Here is a 22,926-nt window from a genome sequence, read left to right as displayed (position 1 = left end):
TCGCACGTGTGCTCTTGCACACCAGCGCACACGCACTCACACGAATATGCCGTTCCCGGCGCCCCGGCCCCTTTAAGGGCCCCGCCCCCGGGGGAGGGGGAGGGGCGAGGCTATTTTTAGCGCAGGGTTCCGTCACGTGACGGCGAGTGACGTCACCGAATGTTGTTGTCGGGGCGGGCGGGGCCCCGCTGCAAAGATGGAGGGGCGGTGGGGCGCGCGCGGGGCGCCGGGGCCGGGACCGGGACCCGCGCAGGTACCGGGGCCGGGCGGGGGGCAGCGCGCCGGGGGGGCAGCGCGCCGGGGGGGGGGCGCCGTGCAGCGGGCGCCGTGCAGCGGGGCGTGCGCCGTGCAGCGTCGGGGGGCCCGTGCAAATGGGGGGGCGCCCGTGCAAATGGGGGACCCGTGCGATGGGGTTTGCGCGGAGCAGCGCGGGGTCCGTGCGCCAGCGCGGCGGCGGCTCCGCAGCGCGGGCCCTTTACAGGGGGGGCCTGTTGCACCGCGCCGGGCTCGGGTCTGCCGGTAGCGCTCCCCCCAGCCCGTGGGGTCCGTCCCGCCCCTGCAGAGCCGAGCGTGGCCCCCACGCGTGGCCCCTCCCGACCCCCGTCTCGGGGCGATGCCTCGGGGGGGCTGCAGCACTGGGGGCCTCGCAGCGGGGGGGGGCGGGTCGGCCGCGAGTGTGTGTCACCCTCACGGGTCTTGTCCGACCCTGCTGAACGAGACCCGCGGGGGGGCCCATCCGTGTCCCCATGGGGAGTGGTACCGCGGGGGGGCCTCGGGGGCTGCGCTTCCCTATCGTCCTCCCCGGGCTCCCCGTTTGTGCCCCCCCCTTTTCCTGCAGAGCCTTGTGTAACGCTGTCCCCCCCACGTCCCCTCTGTGTTCCCTGCGTCCCCTCTGTCCTCCCCCCCTGCTTTGCAGGGTCCCCTTTTCCCGGGGCCGCATCCTGCCAGCGGGTGCTCAGGGGCCGGGGGGGGTGCGGGGCTGGATCCGGCCATCACCTCTGAGCACCCCCGGTTTGGTGCTGGGGGCTCTCCCGGAGGGGCACGGGGCAGGGTGGGGGCCGGGGTGCTGACAGGGGTGCTTGGTCCCGCAGGGCTCCCGGGCGGCACGGGCACAGCCCCGGCGCTGACAGCCTCTCCGCACGGCCCCCCCCTGCACCACTGTCACCCGCCGGCCACCATGGATCCCCAGAGTGACACAGGTGAGACCCGGGGACAGCGGGGGGGTCTGCACCCGGCCGGGCATCGTCACCAGCTCCCCTACATGGGGGTGGGTCCTCACCGTGGCCCTGGAGCCCCCCCCTCACCTCAGCAGCCGTCAGGGGACGGGGACTGACGTGCCACCGCGGTGTCCCACCCGGCGCATCACCACCACACACCCGCTGCGCGCTCATCTGCGCCCGCGTGGGTGTCACCGTGCGAGACGGTGCATGCTGTGCGGCGGGCGCGGTGCCTGGAGCCGCCCCTGCCCCGGTAATCCTGGACCCCGGCACCTGCCTGCGCGCCACAGGGGGAAACTGAGGCAGGGGTCAGTCACCGCCGTCCTGCCGCAGCACAGGTCACACGCGGCGGCTGCTTCGGCTTTTTGTGGTTGAAATCTGGTGGCACTGCTTGGCAGGAGGTCCCCGTGGACCCCAGCATGCCGGGACGTGGGCTCCCCTCGGTGACACCCCAGGGTGGCACGTGGGGACAACCAGGGTGATGGCGAGCCGCCGCGAGGGCTGTGCCCCTGCTCCATCGGTGCTGCTGGCTCCTTGTCAGAGCTGCACTGTAATTAGCCCGGTGGGAATTCCAGTGACATCTGGACTCGAGCGGCCCCCGACACTCGGCCAGGGACAAGCGGCTCCGCCGACCCCCGCGTCTGCCTGCAGCTTTCGGGGTGGTGGGGAGGGGAAACCGAGGCACGGGGTGGTGGCAGAGACCCCATCTGTCTGGGTGGAACTGGAGAGTTGCCATCAGTTCAGGATGGGGGGGGGGTGTCCCCTTTGTCCCCAGTACCTCCTGCCGCCGCTTGCCCCGGTGCTGCCGCTGCCCGTTACCCGCCCGCCAGTATTTTTGGAGCGGCTGCGCGGCTGGAGCGCCGCCCGGCCGTGCCTGGCACGCGGCGCGGTGGCACAGGGACGTGGCCCGGCCACCTCTGCCCGTCCCTGCAGCGCTTTCCTTGGGGTGCCCTCCCAGCTGCAGCTCCCGCTGGGACTGGGCCCGGGGGGCTGCAGGGGCTGTGACAAGTTGCGCAGGTCTCAGCTGCACGTCCCTGGGGCCACGTGCATCACAGGGACGTGTCACAGGGCGCTCCTGAGCCTGAGGGCTCCCTGTCACCCGCTGGGTGCTCAGTGTCCCCCAGGGCCCTCCCCGCACCTCACCCCGTGCTCACCCCAAAGCTGAGCTGTGTTGGGGGGGTTCTGCAGGAGCCGAGTGTCCCCCAGTGTCACACAGGTGGTGGGATCATCCCTGGGGTGCAGGCACCCCCCTCTCCTCCATCTCTGCTTTTCACCCTGTTCCCCTGAGCTTGTCCCCCCCCAGATGTGCCACCACCCCTGGAGGGGCTGCCAGGGGGGTCGGGCAGCCCGAGGGCCGGTTCCCGTGGCCTCCTGCCCGCCGGCAGCACCAGGAATAGCCGGTGACGTCAGGGCCCAAAGCGCCCCGGAGGGGTAGGGGGCCGGGGGGGCAGACCAGAAATATCCCAGCTATTAAAAGTCCCGGCTTGGGATTAACTTGCGGGTAAATAAACGTGGCTGCTGCTGGCGGGGATGTTACGCACAGCTTGGGGGGGGCCCCCATCCCCGGTGGGGGTGATATCACCACTTCAGCCCATTGTCACCCCCCGGGCTCAGCCCCACGGAGCCGCTTGGGGTCACTGATGCGGTGGGAAATGCGCTGAGTTGGTGTCTGCGCCCCCCCCACCAGCCAGGGTCCCCCAACCCCTGGGGGCTCCTGTCAGGGGGTCTGTGGTGGGGGGGCCACTCGCCTGCGCTCTCCAGGACGGGGGGCTGATCTCCCTTTGCATGACCCGGGTTTTATTCCCAGCAGCGCTGATATGGATTAACATCCCAGCAGTTAGGGGAAGGGGGGGGCAGGATGGGTCTGGGGGCTCCTCAGGGGGATCAGGGGATCCCAGCCCTGTGCAGCCCCCCCATGCAGGAACAGCCCCTCTTCCTCAGTCCTGGGGGGCAGTTTGGGAGTGCAGCCGGGGTGCCCCCATGTGTCCCCGGGCGGGGGGCGCACAGGGCACGCCCCGTCCCGCGGGAGCCATCATGGCCCCCCCGCACGCTGCCCTATTTATAGGCGGCTCCTCCCGTGCGCGGCTATTTCCAGGCGCCAGAGACAAGAGCCTGCGGGGGGGCACAGGGGGGCCAGATCTGCACCCTGAACTCTGGGGGTGCCCTGGTGGGGGGGGTTGGTTTGGGGGGGCTTAAGCTGGGTCTGGCACGGGGTGGGCTGCAGTGGGGAACAGTGCGACGGTGTGGGGCTGGGGGTGTGTGTGCACGGGTGTGCACAGGGCAGAGCTGCTCTCCCCCCGCATTGCAGCCCCATAGGGACGGTGCAGCCCATGCAGAGGGACCTGTTGCACTGGCCAGGGGGCCATTCATTTGAGGAGGGGGGGCCTGTGGACACCAAGGAGTTAAGCAGCCCCATCCCATGGGGTGGTGGCCCCCCCGGCAAGGGTGGTGGCCCCGGCCCCTCGCCAGCCCAAAGCCACTTCTGAGCCCCTAAGTGCAGGTTTGACTCCTGCCCCGGCCCCTCCCGTGGCTATTTTTAGCCCCCCCCGGGTGCCACCCGCTCTGGCTGGTGCTGGATGCTGCCACCCCCATTGCACCCCAACACCCCCTGTGGGTGGATTTGTGTCCCCCCAAAAGTGGGGACTGTCAGGCCTTGGGGAGCTGCGGACACCCCCATGCACCCCCCAAACCTGCCCCCTGGGTGTGTGGTGGCCCCAGGGCTGAGCGCCCGGGGTGAATTGGGATCGGGGTGAGGGGGGGCGCTGCTTGGCACTGGGGGCACTGGTATGTACTGGGGGCTGGTCGGCACTGGGGTGCATAGCGTCGTGCTGGGAAGGGGGGCTGGCGGGGCCGGGGGGTCGGTGCCCGCTCTCTGCAGTGACGGTGACGTCCGCGGATCCGTCCCGGGCACACGTCAGTGCCCGACGTGCAGCCGCGTGCAGGGGGGCGCACATTAGCATGCAGCACGCGCCCCCGCCTTCCTGTTTGCGTGGGGCCGGGGTCCCCCCCCCCGTACCCCTTGTCGGGGAGGCAGGGCCCGGCTGCCTGGGTTCCCTCCCTGTGTCGTTCGCTGGTGGGGGGGGTGGGTTGTGCCCCCACCTCCTGGTTTTCTGTGAGTTTCTGGTGGGTGCTGGGGGGGGTTTATGTCCATCCCTGGCTTGGGGCTTTAGGAGGGTATGTGTTAGTGGGGGGAGGGCTCGAACCTGCCCCCCCCGACTGCCCTCTTGTTGCATGTTGCAGATGCGGGGGCTCAGCTTGGGGTGACTCCCCTGTTTCTTGAGTAGGGGAGGGAAACTGAAGCACGGGGCGGATCCAGGGCACTTAGAGCTGGTGGGGGACCCCGGGGCCCTGATGGGGGGGCCTGATCCCTGACACCCCCCGGCTGCCCCCAAACTGCCCCATCCCTGGCCATTCCTGTCCCCTGCATCTGCCCCAGCTGCCCCTGTCCCTGGGACCCCCCTGCCCACCCCCCAGCCTGCCGGGTGCCCACAGGGCCGGAGGGGCCGGCGGAGCCCCCCGGGGAGCGGCGGGGCCCGGGGCTGGACGCGGCGGCGCGGGAGCGGCAGCTGCAGCGGGAGCTCCTGGCGCTCAAGCAGCAGCAGCAGCTCCAGAAGCAGCTGCTCTTCGCCGAGTTCCAGAAGCAGCACGAGCACCTCACCCGCCAGCACGAGGTCCAGCTCCAGAAGCACCTCAAGGTGCGTGGGGGGCAGTGGAGCCTGGGGGGTCACCTGTTGGGGGGAATGGAGCCATTTGGGGGAGATGGGGGCTGATGGAGCCGTGGGGTATGACCTGTGGGGGTGCTGGAGCCATGTGGCATCGTTGTCTTGGGGTGCTGGGGACATTGGGGAGATATTTGGGACGATGGAGCTGTGGGGGTGTCACCTGTTGGGGTGATGGAGCTGTTTGGTGCCGCCTACCTGGGGTGCTGGAGCAGTTTGGGGGGGACACTGGGTATGATGGAGCCATGGGGTGTCACCTGTCTGGGTGATGGCGCCTTCGGGGGTGATGGAGCCATGGGGCATGCCGTCTTGGGGTGATGGAGCTGTGAGGTGTGACCTGTCGGAGTGATGGGGACTTTGGGAGGAGACCGGCGGTCAAGGGGGCATTGCCTGTCCACACCGATGGGGCCACCGGGGAGGGACGGGGCGCTGGAGCCCTGGGGTGTCCCTTGTCTGGGCAATGGAGGCTTTGGGGGTGCAGGAGCCGGGGGGGGCAGGCTGCCGCGTACATGGTGGGCGTGGGTGCGTGCGGGTCCCGCAGCAGCAGCAGGAGGCGCTGGCCGCGCGCCGGCAGCAGGAGCTGGAGCAGCAGCGGCAGCGGGAGCGGCAGGAGCTGGAGCAGCAGCAGCGCCTGGAGCAGCTGCACGCGCTGCGCAGCAAGGACAGGAGCCGTGAGAGTGAGCGGGGCTGGGGGCTGCACAGGGCTGGGGGCTGCAGGAGGCTCCTGGGGGCCTGGGGGGAGTATGTGCTGTCCCCCCCATCCCAGCCACGTCCCCCCAGGTGCCATCGCCAGCACCGAGGTGAAGCTGAAGCTGCAGGAGTTTCTGCTCAGCAAGACGAAGGAGCCGGGCACCGGCCCCCCCAACCATTCCCTCCCCCAGCACCCCAAATGTTGGTAGGTCACCCCAGAACCCAGACAACCCCACCAGGCTGGGGCCGGGGGGACCTAGGCGTCCTAGCACAGTCTCTTCCACCTTTGCCCCGCCCAGGGCTCACCACACCTCGTTGGACCAGAGTTCCCCCCCCCAGACTGGCAGCCCCGGGACACCCCCCTCCTACAAACTCCCCCTGCTCGGCACCTACGACACCCGGGACGATTTCCCACTGCGCAAAACTGGTGGGTGCTGGGGCACTGGCCGGGGAGGCACCGGCGGGGGGGCACCGGAGCCGCGCGAGGCTGACGCCGCTGCCCCGGTGCCCCTGCAGCCTCCGAGCCCAACCTGAAGGTGCGGTCACGGTTAAAACAGAAGGTGGCGGAGCGCAGGAGCAGCCCGCTGCTGCGCAGGAAGGACGGCACCGTCATCAGCACCTTCAAGAAGCGCGCAATTGAGATCACGGGTGAGCTGGGGTGCCTGCGTCTGCCTCAGTTTCCCCAAGTCACCGGGTGCTTCCTTTGCAGTGATGGGGGCTCTGGCTGGGACCCCGCAGCCTTGCCCTGTCGGCTGCCAGGGCATGCACAGGCTTGTGCAACACGTGTGCATGCATGCGCTTGTGTAAAGTGCGTGCACATGTGCACATATATGCTTGTGTAATATAGGTGTATGTGCTTGTGTAATGTGCGCACCCCTATGCTTGTGCACATACATGCTTGTGCAACATGTGTGCATGACTGGTTCTGTAACGTGCGCACGCACTTGTGCACGCACGTGCTTGTGTATTCATGCAGTTTTGGACGTGCACACGCACTCGAGTGCATGCTGCCCTCCCTCCCGTGGCCGCACGCCCTGGCAGGGGAAACTGAGGCAGGGCTGGGGGTGGTGCAGCCCCCCCTGACGTGTGGCCCCCCCACAGTGTCCTCGCTCTGCAGCAGCGCCCCTGGCTCCGGGCCCAGCTCCCCCAACAGCTCCCACGGCGCCATTGCCGAGAATGGTCTCACCGGCTCCGTCCCCAACATCCCCGCCGAGGTATGGGCTGCAGGGCATGGGCGTGCAGGGGTGTGTGCTGTGAGTGTGCTCGGCGTGCACCTGTGTGTGCAAGTGTGTGCTGTGAGTGTGCTCGGGGTACACGTACGTCCATGTGTGTGCATGCTCAGACGTGTGCAGGTGTGCACCACAGCACGCTCAGAGTGCACACACATGCTCAGATGTGTGCAGCCAGCGGGTCTGTGTCCAGACACACACGTGTGCTCAGGTACACACAGCCAGCTGCAGCTCGTGCGTGTGTCCGTGGCGTGTCATGGCACACACGTGTGCCCGTGGCATCTCGTGGCACATATGTGTGCCTGTCCGTGGTGTGTTGCACACGCGTGTACCTGTCCATGGCGTGTCATGGCACACGTGCTCATGGCATGTCTGTGCCGCGTCCCCGCCGCAGCAGCTCCTGCCGCAGCCCCTGGCGCTGGACGGCTCTGGCCAGCTCAGCCTCTACACGTCCCCGTCGCTGCCCAACATCTCCCTGGGGCTCCAGGCCACCGTCACCGTCACCAACTCCCACCTCAGTGTGAGTGGGGCCGGCACGGGGACTCGATGTGGGGACTCTGCGCCCCGTGGGGTGGCACAGGGACCCAAAGCGCCATAGGGGTCATGTGGGCCCCCCCGGGGGGTGGCATAAGGACCCGATGGTCCCGTAGGGGCGGCCTGGGGACCTGGTGACCCTGGTGGGGGTCACCCAGCGGCACAAGGGCTGACGATGGGTGGGGGGATCCCTCTCCCTCTGCCCCCCATGTGGCAGTGGGGACACGGTGTCAGCCCCTGTCCCTGCAGGCGTCCCCCAAGCTGTCCCCGCAGGCGGAGGCCGAGCGCCCCGCGGTGGCTGCTCTGCGCCCTGGGGCCACCCTCACCGGCAAGTTCCTGAGCACGTCGTCCATCCCGGGCTGCCTGCTGGGGGTGGCGCTGGACGGGGACCCCGCCACCGGCCCCTCGTCCCTGCTGCAGCATGTCCTGCTGCTGGAGCAAGCGCGCCAGCAGAGCACCCTCATCGCCGGTGAGTGCCCGCCCTGCCTCGCTTTCCCCCGCTGGCAGCCCCTGGCCCCCCGGCCGGGCCGGGGTTGGGCGCTCCCCTGACGGCGGCTCCCGCAGTGCCGCTGCACGGGCAGTCGCCGCTGGTGACCGGGGAGCGCGTGGGGAGCGTGCGGACGGTGACGAAGCTGCCGCGGCACCGGCCCCTGAGCCGCACACAGTCGTCCCCGCTGCCCCAGAGCCCCCAGGCCCTGCCCCATGGCGCGCTGCCCCACGGCGCCCTCCAGCACCACTTCCTCGACAAGCAGCAGGTCCCGCTGGGCAAGGTGGGGAGGGGGCTGCCATGGGGCCGGAGGGGGGCGGTGGGGGGAGCAGGGGGTGGGTGTGGGGTGGGCATGGCGGGGGCCTGGGGCAGAGGGTGGCACAAGGTGGCTGTGGGGCGGGGTGGCACCGGGTCGCTGTGGGGCTGGCAGGGGTGCGGGGGGGGCTCAGTTTGGCCCCTGCACCCACCGCCCCCCCCAGCTGCTCCCCAAGGGGGGGGAGCTGGCACGGCAGCCCCCCACCCACCCCGAGGAGACGGAGGAGGAGCTGACGGAGCAGCAGTCTCCCCCGCCGGGTGACGGGGTCCCCCCCCTCGCCGCCCCGGACACCGGGGACCCCCCGGAGCGACCGCAGGACCCTGAGGGCTGTGGGCAGCCCCTCGAGGAGCCGGGTGACAGCGGGGACGAGGCCGAGGCCCCTGACGTGACCGAGCTGGGGGTCACCTACAAGCAGGTGAGACTTTGGGGGCCCATGGATCAGTGTGAGGGGGCCCAAATGTCACCAGCTCCCTGAGTGCCCCCCAAATTCTGCACAAGCATCCCCCACCAATGTCCTGGTCCCCAGCTCTCCAGCCCCCCGTGCCCCCCCTGGCTGCCTGTGCCCCGGCCCCCCCGCGCTGCTGCAGCGATGACTTGGAGGGCCCGGTGACTCATCCCCCCAAAAGCCTCCGGCTCTGCCGCCCCCACAGCCCCCCCGGCCCCCGCCGTGACTCATCCCCCCCTCACCTCGGCCATGGCCGCCCCCTCGCTGGCTGGGCCGCAGCCGTGCCGGGCGATGGCCGGGGCTGACGGGGGGGGGCCGGGCCCCCCAGGTGTTCCCCGAGGCGCCGCTGCAGCTGTTCCCCGGCACCCCCCTGGGCGTCCTGGCGCTGCCGCACCCGGCGCTCGCCCGCACCCAGTCGTCCCCGGCCAGCGCTGGCGTGAAGCCCCCCGCGCCCGACGGGCCCCCCCAGCACCTCTTCACCACAGGTACGGGGCGGGGTACAGCGGGTGGCCTGGGGGTGGGGGGCTGCTGTCCCCAGGGATGTCCCTGTCCCCGGGGTTTCCAGTCCCTTGGGGTGCCGGGGGGTCCCCCTGTTCCAAAGGGTTTCCCATCTCCTGGGGTGCCCAGAGCTGCCCATGTGCCATGGTGTCACTTGTCCCTTGGGGTGCCCTGTATCCCGTGGGATCCCCCTGCCCCATGGGCCCCCTGTCTGGGGGCTGCGCTGAGGCTGCTGCGCAGGCGTGGTGTACGACACGTTCATGCTGAAGCACCAGTGCACCTGCGGGAACACCAACATCCACCCCGAGCACGCCGGCCGCATCCAGAGCATCTGGTCACGCCTACAGGAGACTGGCCTCCTCGGCAAGTGCGAGGTGAGAGCCCTCCAGGGCCCCCCTCTCACTCCCCGGGGTCCCCCCTCACCTGGGGGGCTCATCCCTGTGTCCCCTTCCCAGCGTGTCCGAGGCAGGAAGGCGACGCTGGAGGAGATCCAGACGGTGCACTCGGAGCATCACACGCTGCTCTACGGCACCAGCCCCCTCAACCGCCAGAAGCTCGACAGCAAGAAGCTCCTGGGTAGACTCTGGCTGGGGGCGGGGGGTGCCCGGACGCCTGGGTCCCCTTTTGGATTTGGGTGGACACTGTTCCCCTTGTGACGGTACTGTCTGCCCTGCCAGGTCCCATCAGCCAGAAGACATACGCAGTGCTGCCGTGCGGGGGCATCGGGGTGAGTACATGGTGGCGGGGGGCCTTGGGCTCACCTGGCCCTGCTGATGTGTCCCCATGTCCCCCGCCACAGGTGGACAGTGACACGGTGTGGAATGAGATGCACTCGTCCAGCGCGGTGCGCATGGCGGTGGGCTGCCTGCTGGAGCTCGCCTTCAAGGTGGCTGCTGGGGACATCAAGGTGAGGGGAGGGCTGGCACGTCACAGGTGTCCTTGTGCGTGGCCCCCGGGCCACCCGCACGCTCAGGGTGTGCAGGTGTCACACGTGCCCCTCTCTGTCCCCGCAGAACGGCTTTGCTGTCATCCGCCCCCCGGGGCACCATGCGGAGGAGTCCACGGCCATGTGAGTGTGAGACCCCTGCCAGGGCTGGCGGGGACACTGGGGACACCCCGGTGCTCACCCCAATGCTCACCGTCCCCAGGGGCTTTTGCTTTTTCAACTCGGTGGCCATCTCAGCCAAACTGCTCCAGCAGAAGCTCAGCGTGGGCAGGATCCTCATCGTGGACTGGGTAAGGCCCCCCCAGGGAGGGGGACGGAGCCTCCCAGGTGGCAGGGACCCTGTAGGATGGGTGGGGGGTCCGTGACGCTGCTGGCCCCGGCAGGACATCCACCATGGGAACGGGACCCAGCAAGCCTTCTACAGTGACCCCAACGTCCTCTACATCTCCCTGCATCGCTACGACGACGGCAACTTCTTCCCAGGCAGTGGGGCGCCCGAGGAGGTATGGGGGGGCTGCAGGAGGGTGACCCTGTGTCCCCCGGTGTCCCCCCACCCCGGCAGCAGCACTGGGGTCACTCCTGGCTGTGCCCAGGTGGGCAGCGGGATGGGAGTGGGCTACAATGTCAACATCGCCTGGACCGGCGGCGTGGACCCCCCCATTGGGGACGTGGAGTATCTGACCGCCTTCAGGTGGGTGTCCTGGGGGGGCTGTGCCCTGGGGGGGGTCCCTGTACCCCAGAGGGGTTCCCTGTGACCTGGGGATGTCCCTGTGCCCTGGAGGAGTTCTCTGTGCCCTTGAGGGGGCTGTCCCCCAGGGATACCCCTGTGTCCTGGGGTTCCCTGTGCCCTGAGGGCGTTGCTTGTGCCCTGGGGGGGTCCCTGCGGCCTGACCCGCCCTCCAGGACCGTGGTGATGCCCATCGCGACTGAGTTCTCCCCGGACGTGGTGCTGGTCTCGGCTGGATTCGACGCCGTCGAGGGTCACTTGTCACCACTCGGCGGCTACTCTGTCACCGCCAAATGTGAGTGGGATCCCGGGGTGGCCCCCGGGTACAGGGGACCCTGCTCGAGCCGCTTGTCACCCCCACTTGGTGTCCCCCCAGGTTTTGGGCACCTGACGAAGCAGCTGATGATGCTGGCGGGGGGCCGGGTGGTGCTGGCGCTGGAGGGGGGGCACGACCTGACGGCCATCTGCGACGCCTCGGAGGCCTGCGTGTCCGCGCTGCTGGGCCTGGAGGTGCGGGGTCACCCCTGGGGACACCCCACCCGTGGGGACCCCCCATCGCCACCCGCTGTCCCCGCCAGGGTGCAGGGTATATCAGGGCACACACGCTGTGTTGTGCCTCAGTTTCCCCCAGGTTGATACAAGGGGCTCTGGTCCCGTCCCTGCTCCCTCGGGGGGTTTGGTGGGGCTGGTGGCAGGTTTGGGGTGTTGATGGTTCCCCCCGCAGCTGGAGCCCCTGGACCCGTCCCTCCTGCAGCAGAAGCCCAACGCCAATGCAGTGGCCACCCTGGAGAAGGTCATCGAGATCCAGAGTGAGACCCCGTGGCCGGTGGGGGGACGGGGGTCCCTGGGGGGTCCCTGGGCTGTCCCTGCCATGGGGAACATGGGAGGGGCCCTGGGGCTGGTTCTGTCCTGGGGGCCACAGAGGGGTCCCCAGCGCTGTCCTCACCATTGGGGTCACCACCAAGTCTGTCCCTGCCATAGGGGGGCCCTGAGGACTGTCCTTGCCCTGGGGGACATGGAGGGGTCTTTGGGGATGTGTCTGTCCCTGGGCGTCCCCGGGCTGTCCCTGTCTTTGGAGGGGACCCAGGGGGCTCCCCACATGTGTCCTGGCCATGGGGGTCCCCAGGGCTGTCCCAGCTGTGAGCAACAAGGGGGGGTCTCTGGGCTGTCCCCGCTGTGGGGGTCCCCCGGGGTCTGTCCTCTCTCGGGGTGTCCAGCACTGCGGTGTCCCCAGGCCGGCACTGGGCCTCGCTGCGGGGCTGCGCGGGCGCCGTGGGCCGCTCGCTGCTGGAGGCGCAGGCAGGGGAGACGGCGGAGGCCGAGACGGTGACGGCCATGGCACTGCTGTCAGTGGGCGCCGAGCAGGGGGGCTGCGGCCCCCGGCCCAGGTACGGCCCTGGGGTGTCCCTGGGGCTGCACGTGGAGCCACGCGTGGCCTGGGGGGGGACACGTGTCACCCCAGACTGGTGTGTCCCACCTGAGGATGACCGGGACCTGGGGGGTGTCGGGGGGGTGACAGAACTGGGGGTGGCGGGGGGGTGGCGGGGCGGGGGGGCTGGGGGCAGCTGGGCGGAGCTCCCGGCGTCGCTGCCTCAGTTTCCCCGCTCTGCCCTGCCCAGGCCGGCGGAGGAGCCCATGGAGGCCGAGCCCGCGCCCTGAGCCCGGTTCTGAAAAAGGGAGAAACACCTGGAAGAGAAAAAACACACACACAAAAATCACTAAAACAAAAAAAAACCTACAAAAAAACAAACAAAAAAAAAGACAAAAACCTGAAATGGAAGAAACTGAGAGAAAAAAAAAAAGAGGAAAATATTTTCTTTTTCTATTAAAAAGAGAAGAAAAACACAAAAAAAGTCCCCCGTCCTGTGGCCCCGGCTCCACGCAGTGTTTGCGGTCGTGTCTCTGTGCAGCAGCAGTTCTACCAGCTCCCTGTCCGTCCGTCCGTCCTGTCGCTGCCCTGGGTCCCCTGGCCCCACCATGGCTCCTCTTGTTTTTTTAGGGGGTTTTCCTTGTTTTCTCCCTTTTTTTTTTCCCCACTCACTCCCTCCCCGGCTCTGGTGTCCATCCCCCTCGGGGAGGTGATGGGAAACATTTGTGCCTTTAATTCAGGTTTGGTTTTTTTTTTTAATGCCTTAATTTCCCTGTGAGCTTTTGGGTTTTCTCAATTTTTTTTTCGCCTTGGTGTCCCCGTTTAGGCGGGAACATGATAGGGGACGAGCCCCGTCCCTGTCTCTTTGTCACCGGGGTCAGTGGGCGACGGATCCTGGCGCCTTCGTTGGGATAAAACTTTGTTCTTAAAGGAGAAAAAAAGGAAAAAAAGACCAAAAAACAGAGGCAAGGAACACTTTATTTCCTGTCACTGCACCAGCTGAAGGGACTTGGAGCGATCTGAGCTTTAAAGGAGGGAAAAGGACAAACCCTCACAAAGGTATCGAGTTTTCCTACAGATGGATTATTTAATTGTATTTTTGTAACAGACTGGCACTGGCCGCGGGTCTGGGGCGGGGGGGAACAGGGACGGCGCTTCGTGTTTTCCGTTATTCTGGGGTTTGGGGGGCCCGGGGCGGGGATGGGGGCGAGGGGGTGTCCCTTGTCCCTGGGGTGGGGAGGAGGAAGGAGGGTGTCACCGAGCCCAGCTGTCCCCAGGGGGGGTCTGTTGGTGGCACCAGCAGCTTGGGACCCTCCCTGTCCCCACTCTGTCGTGGGAGGGTCACAGCCCCCAGCCCCTCCCAGGAGGGGGACGACACCTCGTATAGAACCGACCCCTCCCGGGGGCCAGGGGCACCCCCCTGCAGCGAAGGTCCTGCTTTGGGCTGGTGTCCCCCCCGTGTCCGCCCCCCGTGTCCCCCCGCCTCGGTCTCCACCCGCTCGCGCTCTCACCAGGTTTTCAGTTCAGTATTTTGTAAGATGTCACTGATGTTTGTCCTTGTATAAATAAAACTGTTTCCGGCAATACCCGGCGGCACATGCTGCGTGGGGGGGGGGTGGCAGGGGGGCACCGGTGCCTTTATGTCCCCTTTGTGTCCCCTTTCCCATCCCCAGGGCTTCATGGTTGCCCTGCGTGCCTCAGTTTCCCCACTTGCAGCCACAGGGCTGCTCCGTCCCCACCAGCCGGCCGGACACGGAGCTGGCCCAGCGCGGCTGGGGGGGCTGTGACCCCCCATCCCACCAACCCTCAGGAGGCTCCAGCCCCCCATCACCCCCAGCTCTGCCCTGGGGGTCCCTGGCCCATGCCACTCCCCACAGGACCCAGGGCAGCAGGTTGGTCACATTGGTGCCTTTATTTGGTGAGAAACGGGGCAGCCCCTCCGACCACCACAGCGTGGGGGGGCCTGGCGTGAGGGAGTCCCGGCCCCTTCCCCCTCCCTGCGCCTGGGGGAGAATTGAACTGGGCAAACTGGGGCAGCTGGGAGGGGCTGAGGGTGGAGTGGAAGGTGTAGCTGTTTGCCGGTGACCCCTGGGCTGGAGCTGTCCCCACATGTGTCCCCAGACCTGCTGGATGCGGGGACACCCCAGCCCTGCCCCACGCCACGCGGGGGGGTCTCGTGGCCCTGGGGGGGAGCAGCGGAGGTCAAACAACTGGCCAGGGGCCCTGTGGGGACGTGGGTGCCACAGCCATGGGCAGAGCCAGGACAGCGGCACAGTGAAGACCCTGATGGTGGGAAGCCTATGGTGGGAACCCCTACTCGGTGTGGGGGGGGCCCCACAGGCCCCTGGGGAGGCAGAGGATGAGCCGGGGCAGCAGCGATGCCACCAGCCAGGGTGTGGCTGCGTACCTGAGGATGCTGGTGCCATACCAGAGCATGGCATCCGCTGGCTGCGGCAGCCGGTGCAGCCCCTGCACGGCCCCCAGCGCCAGCGCAGCCCCCACCAGCCGCTGCTGGGGGGCCAGGGGCTGCCCCCGGTGCAGGGGCAGCGCGGCCGCCAGCGCCAGCCCCAGGCTGCTGCCCGCATCGCGGCACACGGAGGCGAAGGGCCGGGTGTCGCGGCGCAGCCAGGCAGGGCTGGAGCACCATTTGGTGGCCAGAGCGATGGACCTGTGGGCAGGGGGACACGGGGGTGAGACCCCCATCCCGTGGCAGACTGCAGCCCCCCCAGCCCCCCCAGGCACTGACTCACCAGTCAATGTCCACGCCGGCGGCCAGCAGCGCGCGGTGCAGCGCCAGCGCACCCAGCAGCAGGCCCAGCGCCGCAGCCAGGAAGAACCCGGCGGGGCGGGACGTGGGGGTCCGGCCCTGCAGCCCCCAGCCCAGGGTGGCCCCTGCACAGGGAGGACGGGGGTGCCAGCGTGGGTGGGGGCTCCAGGGAGGGGAAGGCACCCGAAACGCCACGGGCGGGGGCCCAAGCACCACTCCCACCCTGCTCACCTGCCAGGATGCCGCCAAGCGCCTGGTGCGGGAAGTGGGCGAGGACGAAGACGCGTGAGAGCCCAAGGGCAATCAGAAGCAGCACGTAGGAGATGAAGGGGCTCAGCTGTAGTGCCAGGCTGGGGGGAGAGCAGAAGTGAAGAGAGCAAAAACCTGCAGTGGGGGGGGCTCGAGGGGGCTCTGGGGCAGCTGGAGCTGTGGGGCAGAGCTGAGCTCCACGGGAGCTGCCCCATGCAGGGGGGGTGTGCGCCCACCCGCTGCAGCTGCTCCCACGGGCTGGGGCGGTGTCCCTGTCCCACGACTCACCTCCGGGAGCGCCGGGACGCCAGTGCTGTCAGAGAGGTGACAAGCGGCCAGAGCGCGGCCCCCATGATCATGCAGTGGCCGGAGGGGCTCCCTGGGTGGGGCACAGGACATGGGTCGGGGAGCGGGTCCCTGCAGCCCGTCCCGGCAGATCCCAGTGCCAGATGGGGACATGGGGAAAAGCTTTTTCCCATTACTCACCTGGTCCTGTCTCGCAGGAGACGGGGAACTGGCGCAGCAGGACCTTGTTGGCAAGTCCCGACTCATGGACCCACCAGAACGGGCGCTCCCCAAACAACCACCTGGTCGGACAGAAACCGCAGAGTTAGCGGCCGAGCGCTGGGGAGCCGAGGGCTGAGCCGGCAGCAGGAGGGCAGGACCCCACCAACTCTTGCGGCTTTTTTCTGCCGTGAACATCTGGCAGATGCGTTACTGCAGCTCGGGGGACTGGCAGAACCCCCGCGCGCTCTCAGGGCAGCGCAGGAGCAGCACCTGCCCCGTCACCCAGCGGAGCCCGCGGTTGTGTTCCTGCTGTTGTGAAGGTGCTGCCGCTCAGCCCCCGTGGTGTCACCGGGTGTGACAGGACCCTGGGACTCCCGGCTGCCCCCTCACCATTTGAGGACCACGTTGAGCCACTCTGAGATCAGCCCGATCCACAGCACCGACACCCCCACCTCGCGGTCGAGGAAATAGGCGACAGGGAAGCAGACGGTGAAGACGCTTTTGGGGTCGGCCAAGGAGGTCACGGAGATCCAGAGCGGCTCCAGCCAGGGCGGCCCGGCCTGCAGCGCCTGGGCGAAGCGCACGCCGGCCACGTGCAGGGCGTCCATGGCGGGGCTGCGGGACGGAGGCGGCGGGGCTGCGGGACGGAGGCGGCGGGGCTGCCACGCCGTGGGTGGCTCCGCGCGGTGTCACCCTGCGGGACGCGCCGGTGTGCGATGCGGGCGCCGCTCCAGGGCACCGCTCGATGCCTCAAGTTTCCCGCGAAGGACTCTGACCCTCCGCACCTGCCGCGGCTCCGCAGCTCCCGGCGAGAGCGTCACCCGCCCCGGGCAGGCCTGACCCGCGGGCACCCAGCGCCCACTCAGCGCGGGGTCTCTGTGCGGCTCTGCGGGGCCTCCCCCGAGCAGGCCCGGGCCCTGCCTAGGCCAGGCCTGGGGCCTCCCCGGGCGCCGCTGGAGCGGCCTGACCCTCCCGGGGTGGCCGGGGCCGCTGGCCCCGCCGCTGGGGGCCGGGAGCGTCTGTCCCCGGGTCCCGCCGCCCCGCCCCGGGCCGCGCCACCCCCGCGTTCACCGGCCTCTTCCGCCTACAGCCCCCAGCAGCCCCCGCGGCACCGACGGGGCGGCGCGAGGGCCACTCGGCGGGGGCGGCGCGAGGCCCGGCCAAGGTCACCCCGCCCCTCGTCGCGCGCGGTGACGCCGTGGCCCCGCCCCGCCGCGCCCGGGCCCGCGGAGCCGCTGCGGCGCGGAGAAGATGGCGGCGCCGGGCGAGTACTTCAGCGTGGGCAGCCAGGTGTCCTGCCGCACCTGCCAGGAGCAGCGCCTGCAGGGCGAGGTCGTCGCCTTCGACTACCCCAGCAAGATGCTGGCGCTCAGTATCCGCCGCAGCGCCGCGCCGGGCCCGCCGCGCCTGGGCCGGCCCGCCCGGGCCTGCGCGCCCGCCCGCGGGGAGCGGGGGCGGGAGGGGGAGTCCGGGCGCTCGGGGGGTCAGGAGAGGCCTGAGGGGGTGGCGCAGCGCTGGGGGCGCGGGGGAGCCACTGACGGGGCTCTCGGGGGGCAGCCCCGTCCTGGCCTCGCTGCGGGGAGTGAGGGGCCGCGAGCTGGGCTTACTGGCGGAAAAGGGGGTGCCCTGTCAGGAGGCTTTGGAGGCGGTGAGGGGCCCCGCACTGGCCTTACTGGGGGGAGTGGGGCGCCTTGCAGGGAGGCCTTGGGGGAGTGATGAGCCCTGTGCTGGGGTTACTGGGGAGATGTGGGGTGATGTACGGGGAGCTTTTGGAAGGGAAAGAGGAGCCCTGGAGTGGGGTTACTGGGGGGCAGTGAGGAGCCCTGTACTGGGATCACTGGTATGGGAGCAGCGTGACTTACAGGGAGGTTTGTGGGGGGAAGGAGGAGCTGTGTAGTGGGGTTACTGGGGAACACCTGGGGTGCCTTGTAGGGAGGTGTTTTATGGAAGGCAAACGTTCTGGATTGCTCCCGGACAGCTCTGTGCGTCAGAACTGTAGATGTCCCCATCTGGATTTGTTTCCCTTAACATTCTTTCCTCCAGAATGCCCCTCTTCCAGCGGAAAGCCTAATCACGCAGACATTCTGCTTGTAAACCTACAGTATGTTTCAGAAGTGGAAATAATCAATGACCGCACGGAAACACCTCCTCCTTTAGCTTCACTCAACGTTAGCAAGGTGAGAGCCTGTCCGGTGGGGCAGGGGGGGATTCATGGGGGAAATCCCTGTGGGGGACGGGGCAGCTTTGGAACTCCCCCTCACCCACGTCCACCGTGACTTGCCCGAGGTGCTCCCCCAGGATCTGGGTCAGGAACGCGCCGGAGTGCGGGGCCTGTGCTCCGTGGGGCTGCCCGGCGGGGTCTGTGCTCCGGCGGGTGCCCTTGCCTGCAGCCCCACATCTCCGCAGGTGCTGCTCATTGTTGGGGACAGAGCGGTTTGGGGTGACAGGAGCGGTGACGCACACAGTTGGATTTTGAGGATCTGCTTTTCCTATGTCTCTGGGGGGGACTGGTTCTGGCTTCCATAGAGGGGGTGTCACAAAACAGGAAGGTGAACCCGAGCCCCCCATGCTGGGGTGAAGTGGCTGATGCTGTGGGATGTGACTGTCACTTTTCAGTTGCCACCCCTGTGACAGGCAGATGACCCATGTCCACCCTCCCCACATGCAGAGAACTGGGGTCTGGTGGTGCCACAGTGTGGGTGACCTGGTACTGGTCATACTGGGAAAGGAGCTGTTGGGGAGGGGGGTGAGCCCTGGCTGTGTTGGTGCCCGGGGGGGCCCGGCCCTGCTGGTCCCGATGGGGTGACAACGCCAGGACCAGGGGGGCGGCAGGACCCGGTGGTGGGGACAGCGTGGTGGGAGGGTGGGAATTGCTCCTCATTATCCGGATTTAATTGGCGATGCGGACTGCGAGCACCAGAGCTTGTGGGGGGACGGTGCCCCACAGAGCTGCCATCGACGCTGAGGTGACGCTCAGCCCAGGTCCCCCTGTGTCCCCCCAGCTCGCCAACAAAGCGCGGACGGAGAAGGAGGAGAAGTTGAGCCAGGCGTACGCCATCAGTGCGGGGGTGTCGCTGGAGGGGCAGCAACTCTTCCAGACCATACACAAGACGTGAGTCCCCTCGCGGTGCCGCGGGTGGGGGCTGCTTGTGTCCCTGGAGGGTCACATCACATCGCCCCGTCCTTCGGGTTTGCCACCAAACGCTGACAGCATGTCCCAGGACGCGCTGGCCAGAGCCACGCGGTCACACATCACGGTTCCTTGTGTCCCCTGCAGCATCAAGGACTGTAAGTGGCAGGAGAAGAACATTGTGGTGATGGAGGAGGTCGTCATTGCCCCCCCGTACCAGGTGGAGAACTGCAAAGGCAAAGAGGGCAGCGCGCTGAGCCACGTACGGAAAATCGTGAGTAGGGGCGGGGGCGGCGCCGGGGACACCGGGACGGAGTCACAGCCCGGGATCCCCTGTGCTGAGCCCCCCGCGCCCCCCCCCGCAGGTGGAGAAGCACTTTCGGGACGCGGAGAGCCAGAAGGTGCTGCAGCGGGCGCAGGCACAGCCCACACAGAAGGACACGTCCCTCTCATCCTGAGCCCCCCGGGGGTCCTGCTTTTATGTCCCGGCTCTGAGCTCGTTAACAAGGGCTCGGCCGATTCCAGACCTTAGACTTTAAAACAAATGAGAAAAGAGAATAATTTAAAGCTCACACATTACTTGACTAACAGACTTTCTTTCTCCGTCATGTTTTCTCTCCCACCAGCCAGTCAGACTCGGGGCGTTTCAGTTTTTGACCTTTCTTCTGCTTTTTTCCCCCCCCTCCCCTACTGCCAGACCCCTTTGCTTTTCTAAAGGGGGTTTGTCACCCTGTCCCCCCTGGCCAGTCCCGTGGGAGAGTCCCCCACCACGTGTCCCCCTCCCAAACCCCCAAAATAACCGCACCGAGCTGACCGCGGTGGCCGCCCGGGGCCCGCACCAGCGTGGTCTCGTTTTAATTTTGTTTGCACAGGGCAAGGCTTGAATTAGTCTTATTTTTCTTATCTTTAAATATATATATGAATATATATTAAAATGTTCTTTAAATATTTTCTGCTTCTGGCAGTTCTTCAACCAGGATTGTGGCAAAAAAAACCCGTGACCCCCTCCCCATCCCCTCCCACCCCACCAGCCCTGGGAGCCCGGGGGGGCTCAGGTGTGGGGTGGGGCTCTGGCCCCTCCCTGCCCCGCCTAGTGCCACGCCCGGGCCCGGGGTGGGGCTTTTCCCCCTTCTTTCTTTTTTTTTTTTTTTAATTGCTCTTTTTTGCCATTTTTTTAATATATTTTTCTTTTTTGCCATGATCCTCTCCCTTCCCGTTTTGTTTTGTGGTTTTTTTTAAAATAAATGGATCAAAATCAAATAATTCAAGCCCTGCCTTTAGAAGAGTTAAAAATTTAAAAAAAAAAAAAAAAAAAGGAAAATTTTTTAGTATTGTTTAGCAAAAACAATAAAACCCGAAATTTTTTTAACCATCACCCGTGTCTGGCGCTCTGGGGGCGGGGCTTGGAATGGGGCGGTGCCTCCCGCCGAGTGCCGCTCAAGGGGCGGGGTCCCCACAGGGGGCGGGGCTTTTACGAGGGGCGGGGCGCGTGTGTGGCGGCGCATCGGGGCGGGGTTTTGCCTGGGGGCGGAGCCTCCCGACGTGGGCGGAGTTCGTAGGGCGGAGTTTCCGGCGCGGGGCGGGACTTCCGGCGGGGCGATGGCGGCGGGCAGGGGCTGGCGGCGGCGGGCGCTGCGGCTGCTGACGGCGGGCGGCGGCGTCCTGCTGACCCGCTTCCCCTTCTGGCACTGCTTCAGCGGGCTGTTGCTCTGCGCCGAGCGCGCCGACGGTCGGCGGTGCGGCCCGGGGGAGGCCCGGCCGGGCGGGTGCTGGAGCGGGGCCGGGGGAGGCCCGGGGGGGCTGGGGCTGGGGCTACTGCGGGGCCGGTTATGTGTGCGGTGTCCGGGGGTCCTGCGTGACTGTGGGGCCGGGGGAGCAGTGGCGGGTGTGGGGCAGGCAGGGGCTTCTGGGGTCTGTGTGGGGCGGGGGGGCCTGGGCTGGGGGTAGGGCCGGGCGAGGGAGTGCGGGGCTGGGGGGTCACGAAGGGCTGAGTCAGGGTGAGGGGCCGGGGAGGCTCTGGGGCGAGCGGGGCTGGGGCGGCTGTGGGCAGTTGGAGGCAGGGGCTGGAGCTGCCGTCCCCCCAGGAAGCCGGACATCCCCGTCCCCTACCTGTACGTGGACATGGGGGTGGCTGTGCTCTGCGCCAGCTTCATGTCCTTCGGGGTGAAGCGCCGCTGGTTTGCCCTGGGGGCCGCGCTGCAGCTCGCGATTGCCACCTACGCCGCTCATGTTGGCGGCCACGTCCACTACGGCGACTGGCTGAAGGTGAGACCCCCCCAGCTCCCCCAACACCCACCCCCAGGGGGCCTGGGGTGACGCTGTGCCCAGCAGGTGCGGATGTACTCCCGGACCATCGCCATCATCGGTGGCTTCCTCATCCTGGCCAGCGGTGCAGGCGAGCTGTACCGGCAGAAACCGCGCAGCCGCTCCCTGCAGTCCACAGGACAGGTCTTCCTTGGCATCTACCTCATCTGCCAGGTACAGGGACACGGACACCGTGGGGGGACCGGGGCACCGTGGGGGTACACAGGACACTGCAGGGAGACCTGGGACACCACGGGGAGACCTGGGACACTGTTTGGGGACCTGGGACACCATGGGGGGACCCACCATCCGGGGGGAGTGACAACCATCTCCTGCTGTAGGTGGGGCCGGACCCAACCGGGGGTTCCCTGCGAGGGGGAGGCGCCTCGGGCGGGTGTCCCTGCTGTCCTGCGCTGCAGCCCCGTGTCCCCGCAGGCATACTCGCTGCAGCACAGCCGGGAGGACCGCCTGGCCTACCTGGACCACCTGCTGGGCGGGGAGCTGGCGTTGCAGCTGCTGTTCGTGCTGTACGCGCTGCTGGCGCTCGCCTTCCTGTCCGGCTGCTATGTGCGCGTGGCCGCACAGGTGCTGTCAGTGCTGCTGCCGCCCGCCATCCTGCTCATTGACGGCAACCTGGGCTACTGGCACGCCGGCCGCGTCGAGTTCTGGAACCAGATGAAGCTCATTGGCCAGAGCGTCGGCATCTTCGGCGCCGTCGTCATCCTGGCCACTGATGGCTGACGGGGCGACTGCCTGGGACTGGGGGGCACGGGGCGGGGCTTTTTTTTTTAAAGAATTGCCACTATTTATTCTTTTTTTTTTAATTTGTAAATATTTGATAGTTTTACTGGAGGATGAGGCGGGTGCTGCCCTGGGTGTGGGGGGAGCCGGGGGGGCTCCTGTCTGTGGGGTGGTGGCCACTGTGTGGCCGGGCCCCCCCTGCCGTGGGGTGTGTGTCCCCCTGGTGTGTTTTTACTGATGAAATGAGAATGTTTTACGTCACCTCTGGGCTGTTGTGTGCTGGGGGGGTTGGAGCCGGGGGGCAGCTGCCTCGGGGGATCCACTCCGGGGGGCTTGGGGGGGCATGCGTAGCACTAAGTGTTCCCCTCCCCTTGGTGGGGAAACTGAGGCACGGGGAGCGGGGGCCTCGGTGGGGTTTTGCTGCCAGTCCCTGGGGTCATCTGCTGCCTGTCCCCTGCCTGTCCCTTGCCTGTCCCCTGCCTGCGTGCTGTCCCTGTCCCCCCCCCGCTCCCTCTCCGGGCTGGGCAGATGTGTCCCCTCTGGGCGGTGGAAAAGCAAACAGGGGCCGATAAGTTCCTTCCTCCGGGAGGGTCGCATGGCCCCTAAAGTGCCTCCGGCGGAACTGGGGGCCATAAAGCATGGGGGATGGCGGGGGGGCCCTGTTTGCTCTGCTGGCTCCTTCCGTGTGCCTGGGGCGGGGGCATAGCCTGGGTGGCACTTCAGGTGGTGACAGAACCATCCTGTGACCTTTGGAAAATTGCTGTTTACTGTCCCCAGGGGCAATGGTGCAGAAAGCGCTCAGCTCCCTGTGCCCCTAATGGGTCTGCTTTGTGTGGGGGGGCCACTGGACCCCAATCCTTCCCCCCCGGCTTGGGACATCCGTGACGATGTGGTGACATTGCTGCTGTCTTGGGTTTGGTCCCTGTCTGTAGGTGGCACCGCAGGGTTGGTGTCCCCTGGCCACCCCCCTGTGCCCCCCCGCCCGGGTCCCATCGGGGGCTCCTCTGTGGGGGGGTTCACCCCACCAGCAGGTGCTGGGTCCAGTGTCCCC

The 22,926-nt window shown here is 67.6% G+C and overlaps 4 protein-coding genes across 10 annotated transcripts; 3 read left to right on the top strand and 1 right to left on the bottom strand.

The window, feature by feature from the left end:
- Positions 1-159: 159 nt before the first annotated feature.
- Positions 160-13,333, top strand: HDAC5 (histone deacetylase 5). Of its 5 annotated transcripts, XM_065650951.1 has the most exons (26): positions 160-253; positions 1,092-1,199; positions 4,710-4,912; positions 5,478-5,613; positions 5,717-5,831; positions 5,926-6,053; positions 6,143-6,274; positions 6,728-6,840; positions 7,250-7,375; positions 7,639-7,858; positions 7,954-8,159; positions 8,356-8,607; positions 8,966-9,122; positions 9,376-9,509; positions 9,591-9,711; positions 9,813-9,862; positions 9,935-10,042; positions 10,149-10,204; positions 10,284-10,371; positions 10,465-10,584; positions 10,675-10,772; positions 10,985-11,103; positions 11,185-11,318; positions 11,533-11,617; positions 12,043-12,196; positions 12,428-13,333. In XM_065650951.1, exons 1-26 carry the CDS (start codon positions 160-162, stop codon positions 12,465-12,467), a joined length of 3,297 nt encoding a protein of 1,098 aa, XP_065507023.1. In that variant the 3' UTR covers positions 12,468-13,333. The 5 variants fall into 5 exon arrangements, with proteins under 5 accessions (XP_065507023.1, XP_065507024.1, XP_065507025.1 ...); XM_065650952.1 differs by lacking the exon at positions 160-253 and having other exon boundaries at positions 1,093-1,199; positions 5,481-5,613; XM_065650953.1 differs by lacking the exon at positions 160-253 and having other exon boundaries at positions 1,093-1,199; positions 7,253-7,375.
- On the bottom strand, positions 13,166-16,777 carry G6PC3 (glucose-6-phosphatase catalytic subunit 3). Of its 3 annotated transcripts, XM_065650979.1 has the most exons (8): positions 16,486-16,777; positions 16,091-16,394; positions 15,680-15,780; positions 15,482-15,572; positions 15,176-15,294; positions 14,928-15,069; positions 14,585-14,845; positions 13,166-14,460 (listed from the first exon to the last, which is right to left on the bottom strand). In XM_065650979.1, the coding sequence occupies exons 2-8, from the start codon at positions 16,306-16,308 to the stop codon at positions 13,875-13,877; spliced, it is 1,518 nt and encodes a 505-aa protein (XP_065507051.1). In that variant the 5' UTR covers positions 16,309-16,394; positions 16,486-16,777; the 3' UTR covers positions 13,166-13,874. The 3 variants fall into 3 exon arrangements, with proteins under 3 accessions (XP_065507051.1, XP_065507050.1, XP_065507052.1); XM_065650978.1 differs by having other exon boundaries at positions 16,091-16,777; XM_065650980.1 differs by having other exon boundaries at positions 14,367-14,845; positions 16,091-16,777.
- A 130-nt stretch (positions 16,778-16,907) lies between these two features.
- Positions 16,908-20,111, top strand: LSM12 (LSM12 homolog). Its single transcript, XM_065651000.1, has 5 exons — positions 16,908-17,072; positions 17,744-17,877; positions 18,703-18,812; positions 18,978-19,104; positions 19,196-20,111. The coding sequence occupies exons 1-5, from the start codon at positions 16,952-16,954 to the stop codon at positions 19,286-19,288; spliced, it is 585 nt and encodes a 194-aa protein (XP_065507072.1). The 5' UTR covers positions 16,908-16,951; the 3' UTR covers positions 19,289-20,111.
- Positions 20,112-20,429: 318 nt separating this feature from the next.
- Positions 20,430-22,124, top strand: TMEM101 (transmembrane protein 101). The gene is made up of 4 exons (XM_065650998.1): positions 20,430-20,566; positions 20,915-21,095; positions 21,162-21,308; positions 21,570-22,124. The coding sequence occupies exons 1-4, from the start codon at positions 20,430-20,432 to the stop codon at positions 21,873-21,875; spliced, it is 771 nt and encodes a 256-aa protein (XP_065507070.1). The 3' UTR covers positions 21,876-22,124.
- The last annotated feature ends 802 nt before the right edge of the window (positions 22,125-22,926 follow it).

This window comes from Caloenas nicobarica, chromosome 24 (genome assembly GCF_036013445.1).
Source record: "Caloenas nicobarica isolate bCalNic1 chromosome 24, bCalNic1.hap1, whole genome shotgun sequence".
NCBI lineage: Eukaryota > Metazoa > Chordata > Aves > Columbiformes > Columbidae > Caloenas > Caloenas nicobarica.
The sequence above is the reverse complement of the archived record's forward strand: the minus strand, read 5'-3'. Positions and strand labels throughout refer to the sequence as shown.